This window comes from Chenopodium album, chromosome 18 (assembly GCF_948465745.1).
Source record: "Chenopodium album chromosome 18, dcCheAlbu1.1, whole genome shotgun sequence".
NCBI lineage: Eukaryota > Viridiplantae > Streptophyta > Magnoliopsida > Caryophyllales > Amaranthaceae > Chenopodium > Chenopodium album.
This window is the reverse complement of record NC_137851.1, coordinates 32736870-32750606: the sequence shown is the minus strand read 5'-3', so window position 1 is coordinate 32750606 and position 13737 is coordinate 32736870. Positions and strand designations below refer to the sequence as shown.

At 37.5% G+C, this 13737-nt stretch overlaps 1 protein-coding gene across 1 annotated transcript; it reads right to left on the bottom strand.

Moving 5' to 3' along the window:
- Positions 1–9520: 9520 nt before the first annotated feature.
- Positions 9521–13491, bottom strand: LOC145592378 (uncharacterized). The gene is made up of 3 exons (XM_081648821.1): positions 12643–13491; positions 10767–11114; positions 9521–10561 (listed from the first exon to the last, which is right to left on the bottom strand). Exons 1-3 carry the CDS (start codon positions 13081–13083, stop codon positions 9926–9928), a joined length of 1425 nt encoding a protein of 474 aa, XP_081504947.1. The 5' UTR covers positions 13084–13491; the 3' UTR covers positions 9521–9925.
- Between the last annotated feature and the right edge of the window lie 246 nt (positions 13492–13737).

Below are 13737 nucleotides of genomic sequence, written 5' to 3'. Positions count from 1 at the left end.
TTTTATTCAATTTCAAATTTCTTGATTTTATCATTTCAAAAAGGATAATTAAGATCTTTTAGAAATTATAAAAGCTTCTAATTAAATCCTAATTAGTTTAGGAATGGGATTAAACCTTTGGACCCTCCACATGATCATTGGGTCGTAGGTAAAATTCGGTTTGAGCCCAGTTTAGTATTTTGGCCATAACTTCCTCATTATCCATCGGAATTGGGCTTATAATATATCGTTGGAAAGTTATTTTCAAGCCCCATCCAAATATACTATTATTGTACCGATATCATGGACTAATCTAAATTGGACTGCACGTTTTCATAAATAGAGTAAGAAAAGAAATATTTTCTAAAATAGAAAGAAGAGTTTTTTTTTAAAAAAAACATCCTCATCACTAGACTTTCCACACTTTCGCTTTGTTCGATAATCAAATGACATTAAAGGTATTCATCACTGGGTTTTGTTTTGGGGAGACACATTTGGGTGTCTACAGAAGCCCCCACTTTGACTGAGTTTGGAGAAACACATGTTTAGAAAACGAAAGTCAAAGTAGCGATAGGGACAGAGAATGATTCAGAACGTTCTGCGATCCTAAATCATTCTTGTAACGCCAATACCTGCAAACTAGCGTTAGTTAAAAGAGATAAAAGAGTTAAGAAACGCGTATCTTGCACCGTCGAGCACACTTCTCTGAAGGTAACCGATTTGTTGCATTTTGTTTTGACGACCTTCTACAAGCTAGAGAACGCCATCCCGCCCGAAGACTGCTACGCTTGTAACTGCCTCCAATTTTCGCTGTGATAATCTTCCGCAAGCTAGGGAACACTATCGAAGATTGCTTCGCTTGAAACGATCCTCTTCCGCTTTGTGACCATCTTCACATTTTAGGGAACACGATCGAAGATAACTCCGCTTGAAATCACCTTCAGTTGTCGTGATAATATTCCGAAGAAAATTATCGAAGATCAACCCATGTCGATCCTTAATGCTGCTTGAATTTTGTTGTTGATGCTTTGGGTGATGACAATCCTCTTTTCTTTAGGAACAGTTGTCAACACGACTCTTGTATGATGTATGACAATCCGATTTAGGGAAAGTTGTCAATGCCATGTAACAATCAATCCTTGGAAATATTGCTACGATGAAGCGACAATCCGTATCTCGGAAAATTTGCCAAAATCCAATTTTTGGAAAAGTTGCCAATGCTTTGTAACAATCTGTCATAAGAACTTTGCTACGATCGACAATTCACATCTTGGAATATAACTCTTGAAAGCAATCTACCTTGGAAATTTGCCAATATTATGCGACAATCCTTTTGGGAAAATATTGCCACAATTGACAATCCGCGTCTTGGAACATTTGCGAAAAAAGAGTCGACCGACAATCCACTTGGGGAAAATTTGCCACTTACTGAAATGAATGACAATCCACGTTTGAGGAACCTTTGCCGAAATTTATGATGAGTAGGGACCTACGACAATCCTTTGGGAAACTTTGCCATAGGGAACTATGTGTATGACAATCCAATATTGAAAAACTTGCCAGAGATGCCAATCCGAACTTGGAAAAAATTGCCAAACGGCGAAGGAGTACGACAATCCATGCTTGGAAACTTTGCCAGAGATGACAATTCAATCTTGGAAAAAATTGTCGAAGATTTTATGAATGTATGACAATCCGAACTTCGAAAAACTTGCCAAATAGAGGAGTACGACAATCCATGCTTGGAAACATTGACGAAGGGATGATAATCCAATCTTGGAAAAATTGTCGTATAAGAAGATGCGCGATAATCCATATTTGGAAATATTGTCAGTTGGGGATGACAATCCAATCTTGGAAAAATTATCGTATAAGTGCTTGCTTTTGAACCGATGCCTTGGTTCTTGTCATGAGCCAATGCTTAGGCGCTTAAGCTAAGTGAGACGATCGTCGTCAGGTCAATCACTTACTGCGATTGTAATCGAGCCGACTACTAATCATGTCAATTTGCTTATAGGGGCTAACTGGCGTACCAAGGAACCCGAAATTGTTGTATGAGATCCGCATAATTTAACATGGGGCCATGCATTGTGTCGCCGCACTGGCGCCTGCTGGAAGACTCTGGCGTCGCGTTTTTCTTCTGTCGCTAGGCGACAGCCTTGTCGTCCGACGCTGGAGTCAGGTTTTCATCGCGGTTTTTCGAAAAAATCCGAGAATTTTCTTGCTCACTGGAATGTACCTGCATTTATATTTTGGACTATAGGACTTTGCTTATCTTTATTTAGGGTTGACCTAGGACTTAGTGTTGCTTGACTCGACGTGTAACTTGATGTACTCAAATCGACTCGTGTGCGTAGACTTAACTCGATGTGATAACACGACATGACTCAATGTGTACATGACTCATGTGTGCATTGTAATGTGATCGTGCGATTCGAAAATGCAAAACAAAAATTTCCATCATTTTTGTGGAGGGTACCGACTTTCTCCCGAAAAGAAAGAAGCGAAGTTTTTGAAGGTGCATGTTGAATGAGCTTAATCCGTTAACGTTGTCTCTCACAGTACAAGGATTGTAACATCTTAGACTATCCTCGTTGACTCGATAATGAAAGTATTTAGGAAACTTAGGCGCGGAGGCTAAGTACTTCATACTTTGTGATGCAATGATGAGTGATGAGTGATTTTGTTATGACAAAGTATGCTCCAACGTTGTGTTAAGATTTCATGATAAATGGTTCCTAAGGGAAGGACTATTTGGTCATGTATCTGTGCTGTGTGTGAAAGTGACACTAAGGTTAGGCCGCAATGGCTAAGTGTGTGGAAAAATATATTGAAATGAGTCAAATGGTGGTGACTCTTAGGCTGGGTAAGCTAATGATGTGAGGATCAAGCCCCCAAGTCTAGATCTAAGTGGAAAGGGATGAGCATTGGAAATCCTTTGATATGATCATGGTGTGAGTGTGTGAATGTGAATATGAATGCATGTTTATTACGGCCGCACCTCGATGTGAGGTTGCCTACGTATCCGTTAGGAATCAGGCCAAACGTAGCTCTAGCCGAACCTCGCACAAGTGTGTATACCTCAAAAAGGTCTTTTAAGGGTTGTAATGTGGTTAGGCTAAAGGTTTGAAGAAGAGGGGGATAAAGGCTCAACACCCTAGGTAAGCTCCCAAGGTGTGCAACCTTGCTTTTGAATCTTTGTATTTTTATGCTTGAGTGTTTTAACTCTTTTTTCTTTTTTTGCTTTTGCATTTTTTTTTTATAAGTGTGGGCAATCCCGATCATGCGGTCTATCACTCACTTGGCATTCATGTTTCTCAGGCACGGTATCGAGCACTCGATAAGAAACACAATCTGAGACGTGCTCATATCAAAGACATGTTCATGTCAAAGACATTGGAACACTTGCCCTTTTGTACACTTTTATTGTTTCTATTTTGCTATTTTAATCTTTTGAAGTCACTCAAGCATCCCATCCCAAGGTTAGATAGATATGGGTTGAAAAATGAAAGGTCTATCGTTAGACGAGGCTCAAAATAGTTTATCAAAAAAGGATTGCATATTTGAAGGGTGAAAGGTGATATGATGTGGCTACAAGGGGTGCCTCAAATCATTGGTATATCTTGTGCTTAGTTTGACATGGATTTTTTTTTTTTATTTATTTTTTTTTTTAATGCGATGTAATGAAATGATCATATGCAAGAAAATAAATGCTTATTTTATTATAAGGAAAAAGAAAAAAAACCTACAAAATAAATCTAAGAAAGGGGCCTATGCTAGACTTATTGGGGAAAGGAAAAAATGAAAAAGAAATAGAAAAAGAGGTCATGAAATCTTGTCGTTGACGTTCGCCCTTTGTCTTGTGTCGTTTGCTTCAACATCACCCAGTCTTCTCGCTAGCTAGAGGCAATGGGATCTTGTTTGCTTCTATGAGATCTTGAATGAGATTTTGAAACCTGTAGCATTCATCGGTGGTATGACCATTTCCTTGATGGTACTTGCAATAGGAATTAGGATCCCATCTTGAAGATCACTTTTCTGGCGTTGGATCCTCGGTAGGGCCAATGGGTTTGATTAATCCTCGATCGTAGAGACGATCGAAAGCAGCATCGTAGGTCATTCCAATGGGTGTGAACTCTCTCCTGGGTTTCTTTTGATATCCTTGATTATACATAGCTAAGACACCGTTACTGTCAAAGGTGCTAACATTGTTACTAGAGTGGGCGTTTCCAGAAGAAGAAGGATTGTCGTTCTTCTTTCCTTTCCAGCCACTGTGGTTACTATTGTTAGTAGCTTTTTGCTTTGCGAGGGCATCTTCGATTTCAATACCGATATCATAGATGGCCTTGAAAGTATTCAAATTATGTTGATACTTTAAATGTTTTGAATACTTCTCTTGGATGTTCTTGATAAACATCCTCACATATTCTTTTTCGGAGGGCACCTCAATCATTTTAGCGGAAGTTTCCTTCCACTTATTAAAGAAAGAAGTAAAGCCTTCATTCTCTTTTTGTCTTAGCATCTCAAGTTGTCTATAATCGGTTTCGACTTGAATATTACACTTATATCTATCAATGAAAGTGTTTACAATAGCATCCCAAGTAGAGGTTTTCTCTTTATCAAGAGAAAAGTACCATTGCTGACAAACGGTTTCTAAAGATAGAGAAAACACAGAATGAAAAGCTTTCTTATCTATTCCCTTAATATTCATTACAGTTTCAAAGGCTCTTAAATGAAAATAAGGGTTATCCATTGCCTTGAATTTCGAGATGTCGTTGGCATTGAACTTTTGCGGAAGAAGATCCTTGTCCACCGACACCCCTTGTGAGCTAATGCCCTGGAATCTATAGTCATTGGATAATCTGCTCAAACTTTCTTGCATGAGCTCCATTTGTTGTTGTCTCACAGGGTCATTGATTTGGAGAGTCAGATTCTTCAACATTTTAGCCATGTTAGCCACTTGTCCCTTGAGTTCGTTGACTTCTTCCTGACTTGCCATTATCTTCTTAGGTTTCCTTTTTCGACCGATTGGCTTATCAAAAAGTTGAACTTGAATAAAGGTGTTGTCTTTGATTAATCGTCCTTCTCTCCTTGACCAAGTACTGTGGAAAGGGAAATTAAGGGATTCGTTGTTAATTATTTGGCTCCACTCTATTCAACATACAATAGATGGAAGAAGGTAGGAAGAATGAATATTGTGACATGGGGAAAGCATGTAGAGAATGGAAAGATGATGTAGATGGAGAGATATGAAAAAAAATTAGGAATAGAATGTACCCCCAACTCAAATGACGGAAAAAAACCGACTCATGCATGAACCTAAAACATGGTCATGGTGACTATGTAAAGTGTGTGCTATGACTAGTGAGTGTAGGTGACATGTTAAGACTCGTGTCATGACCATGTGGCTAGACTATGTGACTAGACTCAAGCAAAGACTAAGTTAAGACCTCACATATATGCATTAAACTGGACAGGCTGTGGTATTTTAGTTATAACTTTTTATCTGTGACTCTGAATTGGACGAAACTAATTCCAAATGAAAGATAAAACTCGGGGCTACAGATCCATAGGTTGTAAGACTCATAACTCTTCCTAGAACTCCAGCTATGATCAAAACAAGTTGACGTTTGTGCAGTATACGGGAATAAAAAATCCGGGTTGACTCAAAGGAACTATGACTCGATTTTAGACATATTTATTTGCTCAAATTAATTAATCAATTAATTAAGAAAATTCTTTTAGTCATTGGTTAGTTTATTTAAGCATATTCATAATTACAAGTCAAACCAAACGGTTAGTTTAATCACATGTAAGTATGCACAAGCAAATAATGCACAAGTAGTCAAGTAGTCACAACATGATGCAATGAGTTTGCAACCTAACCATGGCTCTAGTTCTCTAAAGTTCAGGATATGGGTTAGTCAAAGAGGGTCCATGGTTATGATTCCGGATGCACCGCGCGGAAGCCTTACCTTTAGAAGGGTTGGCGTGAGTGGATGGGACCCCGCGAGTTAAACTCGCTTCCATGATTTGGTGGATTCACAAACTCAGATGTACCCGTCTTTGCCAGGAGCGTTCCATTGGGTAGATGGAGCGTGAACCCCTAGAGGGTTATGTCCATATGTAGAACACATATGAGTTTCAGAAAAGAGAGAAAAACTCAATCAGGAAGTAGAATTGAGCCAATAGTGCTAGAAATGGTCAAAATAAGAAGGCAGAGTTCTGGCTCGGTATTAGAAGAACTTGGCGCCGGACTACAGGGACTGTCGCTGCAAAAGTACCCATGTCGCCAAGCGACAGAACTGTCGCCAAGCGACAAGCCCCATTTTCTAGACGCTAGTTCCTACATGCCTCAGCAGGTATCTACGTTCTTAGAATTTTCCAGATTTCGCAGTATTATTTCAATTCTAGTTGTGAAAGATATTTCTCAAGTTTCCTACGTGTAAAAATCCTATGTTTTTGACTCATTTTGGATGGTCTATCCAATGAGGACCTTTTTTATGCATATGACAATAATGCTAATCAAAATTACGCACATGAAATACTTAGAACTTTTCGAGTCTCATCCGCTCATTCTAAATTATTGCCAAAATAAATTTCAGGAATTAAAATAGAAATCCTTCCCAGGCATTCAAGCCATTAACCCCAAGTTTGAACCCCACTGTGCTCATACACTTAAGCATGGTGGCGTCCAAAGGGAAGGAAGCTAGAGCAAAAGAGTCGCCAACAAGTTTTAGGAACTTGTAAACCGTTCACAAGGTGAAGATTACACCCCTTAACGATCCATGAGATCGTCAACACCAAAAGGTCTTGAACCAAATAGGGTTCGGGGATGAGGGTACAAATCCAACCTAAAAGAGATTGAACCTGCCCTAATAATAGGCCTCTACTTCATTCTTCTCGTATTCATGTGCGCTTTCTGACTAACATGCAAACAATAGGTTAACCCTAAACTTGTTTATCTATGTTGGTTGAATATTAATGCACAAGCAAAACTATTATTGGCAATCACTTGAATTATAATCATATTAGCCCTAAACAAGATTATTAATTATCTTATTAAGCGTGATTACAAGTACAAATTCCCTTTAAACATGCATAAAAGGCATGATCAAGCAATAACAATATAAATATATCAAGCAACATAATAATCATAAAAATAATAATCATAATCATGATAACAATCATAACAATCATAATTATCATAATCATGTTAAAGCATAATATTAATAGCAAGATCCTAGGCATGATACTACCAAGACTAATAACAAACCCTAGCATGTCACTAAACAATAAAGATCAAAGCTTTAAACCTAACATGGTACTAACATGATATTAGAAAAGAGTAAAAGGCACCCTAAACATGATACTAAAAAGCAATAAAAACATCCTAACATGATACTAGGAATTAAACAAATTTAAACATGCTTTCTACAAGAATAGAGCAATAAGATTACATATTTTGATGCCTCGTACCTCTTTCTAATAACAAAATACACGCGTTAGTAATTTCAAGGAAAATATAAATCAAAACAATCAAATTAAATAATTGAAATCGAGATTTGGGACCAAACCCTCAGAAACTATAACCTTTCACGCCTAGGGCGAAGGCAACTTCGAACTTGGCTAGGTGTGTCTAGTGCTAATGTATGAGGAATTGTGTTTGATGGAAGGTTTAGAAAGAGAGAGAGAATAAAGAAATTCTTGATGAGAGTTGATTTTAGATTGTAGATGATTGAAAAAAGGGGAGATATGACCTCTATTTATAGGGAAAAAGAGAGTCGAAGAATAAGAAAAGAATCCGAATTCGAATCGAAATAAAACTCGTCGGTCAGCAGTTTTTGCGAATTTTGTTTTTATCTTAACTTTTGATCCAGAAGTCCAAATAAGTCATATAATATGTTGTTGGAAAGCTCTTGAAGTCTACTTTCTAAATCAATTAGAATCAGATTAAAATATTTTGTAGATAAAAAGATATGACCGAAAACGTGGAAGGGTGTCAGTTTTAGATAGAGTTTCGTATTCCTTTCATATCTTTTTCGTTATATCTCGGAATTAGTATTATAATATATCATTGGAAAGATAATTTCAAGATCTATCCAACCATATAAGATTTGGATAAAAATTATGAGGTACGAAAGTAATATCTGACCGTCTTTGAACATCTTTAAATTCGAATAGAATTATGACTTAAAAAAGGAAAGTTTTTTATTCAATTTCAAATTTCTTGATTTTATCTTTTCAAAAAGGATAATTAAGATCTTTTAGAAACTTATAAAAGCTTCTAATTAAATCCTAATTAGTTTAGGAATGGGATTAAACCTTTGGACCCTCCACATGATCATTGGGCCGTAGGTAAAATTCGGTTTGAGCCCAGTTTAGTATTTTGACCATAACTTCCTCATTATTCATCAGAATTGGGTTTATAATGTATCGTTGGAAAGGTCTTTTCAAGCTCCATCCAACTACACTATTATTGGACTAATATCATGAACCAAACTAAATTGAACTTCACGTTTTCATAAATAAAGTAAGAAAAGAAATATTTTCTAAAACAGAATTTAGAGATATTTTAATAAAAACATCCTCATCACTAGACTTTCCAAACTTTCGCTTTGTTCGATAATCAAATGACATGAAAGGTATTCATCATCGGGTTTGATTTTGGGGAGACACATTTGGGTGTCTACGGCCGTTAAGGTAATTAAGCCGATATGCGAATCAATAGATGATTAGCAACTAAAGGTATTTTAACTACTTATTACCGGTGTCGGCACCATCCCGTACAAATACAATGTTGTTAACCCTGTGGCAGCGGAGCTGTACGCTGTCATTGATGGTTTGGGGATAGCTCGAGATTTGAGAATTAAGAAGATGCAAGCTCTCTGCGTACCATGCTCCTAACTACTGCTGGGAATCCACACCAAGAGTTGGCTGCTGCAATTTGTGATGTGGCGGCGCATCTTTTCAAAAGTTTCCAAGTTGCTCTTATCTCTCATGTGCCTCGTGAGAAAAACGTCCTACCTCATAAGTTGGCTGCATTTGGAAAGAACATAGCGGTGTCAAAGAAATCTATAGCCTGTTTGTGTCAAAGAAATCTATGAAGAGGAGCTTGCTGCTGCTGCTCTTACTACTCAAGTCCAGTGTTAACATTACTTTCTTCGGTTTGGCTGCTTTAAATGAATGGTTGGTTGAAGTATGCCTGTACTAGTTTCAAGAACTACTTTGTTCCTTTCTAGCTATCTTTTGCCCATCACCAAGTTTTTTATAAGCTTAAAGGTGATGCTTGTAATTATTAACTTGGCAATAGCCTATTAATGTAATTATCTTTCGGTTTGTGTTACAAAAAACAAGAAGCTAACAGAGACAAAGATAAAAGCAGCAAAAGTGTTAAACTTAGAGCAGCTTTGATTCCAGGGATTCGGCCCGAGATCAATGGCAATCCCTCCACCAACTGCTAGGGTACATGCATACAAATAAAATAAAAAATAGAGCCGAGGCACCAAAGGCCGATTGAAGATAGTTATGTAAGCCCACGTACAAGATAATTTGAAGATATTTCATCACTTGGGTCAGCAGAATCAATATTTCAACTAATGTTACAAAGATCGAAGAAGATGATAATTTTATACCATCAGTTCAAGGAAAGTACTAAATCGCAGAATCCATTAGATTCAAGATCCACATGAGACCCCCTCTCAACACAAAGATTCGCAGTAAAATTCACATTTGCACAGTGAAAGCTCACTTGCCCTTTTGTAAAAGAGTCTTCTTGTGAATCATTGTGCTTCTATTTACAGATTCAATGGGAAAAAAGAATCCAATGGAAAATTTCTGCTAAAGGGAAGAAAGCTCCTACACACAAACCTTAAAAATCCTATGTTCTACAAGTCTAGCTACCCTGTTACTAACCTGTATGGAGAATTCCAGAATTAAACCACCATCAAACATGCATATCATCCATCTGCCAGGTAATGTTACCCATATTGTTATCATATGATCTATCCATGGAAGCAACTTTGGCTCGATATGCTGCTGCTGTTGCAGACATGGTCTTCAGCCTATCACCGTGGGGGAGCTCACAAGTGTCTCCAACAGAGCTATATCTAATCTCAGCAGGAGGGATAAAACAGTCCATCGACAAGCCAGGGACATTGAAAGCTACTTCTTCAATTGTCCAAGCTTCTTCCATCCTTGTCTTTGTGTGGCTCATCGCTGTTTCCCCAAATCTAAAAAGGGTCACCACAGAACGTCCAGAATGAGCGATCATTATCCCTTCCACAGGCCTGTAATCATCAAGACATGAATTAATCGTAGTTTCCCAATATACAGCATCTCCTCCATTAGACTGAATGCGGGTTAAATGAGAATCTTCAATGTGTACAAGAAGCCCTGTTTTCTGACTGAAGTAACCAAATAATACATGGCGTATAATTTCAGCAGGCCCTTCACTTCTGGCCTTCAACGTCTTGGGATCAGCACACAGTTTCAGGATGAAGCAATCTTCTCCATTAATCTTCTTTTCACCAATACATCTTGCATTTGTAAACATTGCTGCTGTGGTTCTTGGATCAAGACCCTATAAATTGAAATAATCCAAGAGATTTAGAACATGCATAATTTTCAAACATATAAGCTAAAAGGGCAACTACGAATTATAATCATATAAAAGTCCTCTAGTTATATATAGAAATATTCATACTCGATATTTTACAAAAACCAAGGATACGAGAGATTCAAATTCATTCACCAATTTATTTTACAGCAAGAAGCCAGACACCCACCTGAAGTGCACGTCGAAGGGGTCTAACAGGACCTTTAGCAGCATGTGCCCCAAGCCAAGGAGTGTGCCTCCAAACTAGCTTCCCGTTGCAACCAGCATGAACCTTGCTACCACCAAGTGCAAGCTCAACATACCACATGTCAGGATTCATCTGCCACAACACAAATCCACCAGACTCTGCAGACTTGGAAGAGTTTCTGTTCTTAATGACTTTATTAGGAGTCTCAATATCAGAAGCTAGCATCTTTAACTTGCCCATAGCATATGCATTATGGATAGAGTTTTGAAGCTTCAACCCTCCAGAAGCAGCCGTATATTGTTGCAAAATATACTGTGCAGATGAGGTTTCCTAAAATAAACTCTCCAATTAACACACAAACACTGACAACTTAATAAACAGACCGAACTAAAGAATCTAGCAACATAATCCCTAAAGGGCCCTCCAAAACTCAAAAGAAAATTCGTTTTCAAAATAAGCCAGAGTTAAAAGAAAGAACACTGACAGTTCACCAAACATCTTCAGTCTCGGTTAGATCAGTCTCAAATTACACCATAAGTAGTAAATTTGGATAGTCTATTCGACTATAATAGAATAACAACAAATTCCTTGTATACTATTGTATACTCCAAACCCATCCTTAAATAATCCTGGAGTACTACTACAGTTCATGGGGGGCAAAAGGCAGAAGCAGAAACTTCATATTCACATGTAGAGAAATATAAGAGAGGGGAGGGGGGGGGCTCAATTCATGCCAGGCATGACAAATAAAATAAAAAAAAATGCAGGTATAAAAGTAAATTCCTTAGACCACCAAACACATAGTTTGATTGATGAACAAGAGATTCAACTAAAGTTGCTTCCTGCTTGTCAACTTACCTAAACAAGAATTTTGAAAGCAATGTACTTAAATCAATCAATCAATCAATCAATCAAAGCCTTAATCCCAAAAGCAATGTACTTAAATGTAGAAAAAAAAAATCCCTCACCTAACCTAAGAGAATTTAAACAATTTTGTAAACCCAATATTAAGTATTTAGGTAGTACATAACAAAGATATTAAGAGAACAAACGTAATTCAAGCTCGAGTTTGATGTGAAACAATTCATAACTGGCCCATCAACAACAAAACTTCACAAGTTGCAAAGGTATAGGCTACATCTTAAATCAACTGTTGATAGCCCCAAGAGAAACAATACAAAAGAATAGTCCACCCTTCATCAGCAATTCCAAGTTCAGTAATTGACAAATGACCCCCCAACTAAAGCTACCAATTTCTATGTTTAATATTTTTAAACAAAATCAACAAGCAAGAATCTACACTAAATTCAGCATCAGAAATTGTCCTGAGTATTTGTTTTTCTAATTTCATCAATTAAGGCCTTTTATTAAACCTTCCAGCATTTTATTGTAAAATGGATACTGCACAAAATACATGAAACAACATAATAACAATACTATAACAATTGGGCTATATCCTACTCCGTATATTGATATTAACACAAATTTTTTTTTGTAATCTAATCCTTTATCACGGATAAACAGTCCATTTTTCCAGGACCTCATAAATTTATGCGTTTTATTAACTTATCTGTTTGTATTTTTGTGTTTATATAATCAAAAATAAAAATGCATCAATATTTCAATTCCTCGAAAATTACCCATACAAGTGTATAAAAACCATTCTCATTGTCCTATTTCAGCATTATCTCCGAAATAAATCATATTTTTAAAAAAAAAAAAAAATGAACAGATCAGAACCCCTGTAAATACAAATTAAAACAAAAAAAAAAAAAAATGATAGCCAACCAAAATATTTTCTTAAAAAAATAAATTCAAAAAAGTGAAAGAGACCGAAGAAGGAGGAAAGGTGACTGACAATGGGAGTGTCTTTGATGCTGAGATGAGGAAGGGGCTCAGTGGCGCTAACGTGCACCGGAGCAAGCGGCGCACCCAAAACACCAAGTAAAAGTCTCAGATCCGACCTTTTACAAGCAGCCGAGGAAGAAGATGAAGATGAACCGGAAACCGAGGGATTCCGTTTCATCCAGTGGGCCCATCCTCCTTCTTCTCTCTCCTCACGTGAGCTGCACTGGTCAGGACCCTCTCTTAACGGCGATAACATCTCCGGCGGCCTTAAGCTACCGGATCTCGCGATTAACACCTCTGGTATTGCCATGTGGTGGCCTTTCCGCCGTCGAAGTAAACCAGTCATGGCTGACCCACTTCTTGCTGGACTTCTGGACCTTGATTTTCCTGGAGATAAGCCTCTTACTACTTCGTCTTTTAACGCTGAGAAAAAACCCTGTTTCCTCTCCATTTCTTATTTTCTTAATAAAAAAAACCCAAATCATGCAATGATTTTTGTATTTTTTTGGGTATTTGCAGGAAATGGGAGGTGATAATGGAGAAACTAGAGGAATTTTTTGGGCATTTTTAGGGTGAGCAGAAAAATGTAAGAGGTATTCAGTTGTTCAGCAACTGGTGAAAGGAGGAGGAGGAGAGAGAAAGAGAGAGTGGGGGATAGTGAGTGAGGGAGTGTGAAAAGGAGAAGAAGGAGAATGCCGTTTGAGAGAAGCAAATGGGAGAATGTGATTTCTCTCTCTTTTTTTTCTGCTTTTGGTATAAACGTGGGGCCAGTGCTGTTGCATAAATTAAATTAAAGTTAATAAATTAAAAAAAGAAATGATGATGAAAGTAGATTAGATTAGGGGAGCAGATTATCACTCTTATTTTTATTATTTTTATTATTAATATTTTAAAAAGAATTAAAGGTTACGATTGGTAGGGAAAGGGGGTGGGGAGGAGGATCTTGCACTAAATGGAACTGAAATAAGGAATTAGTGTAATAACGCTTGCTTTTCTCGTGAGAATGGCAGAGGACCAAAGGGAGAGGAAGAGGACTCAATTTATTTTAATTTTGTTTGTCGACTCTGTCGAAACGCATTCAACGGCGCTACCTGGGTTTACGGTC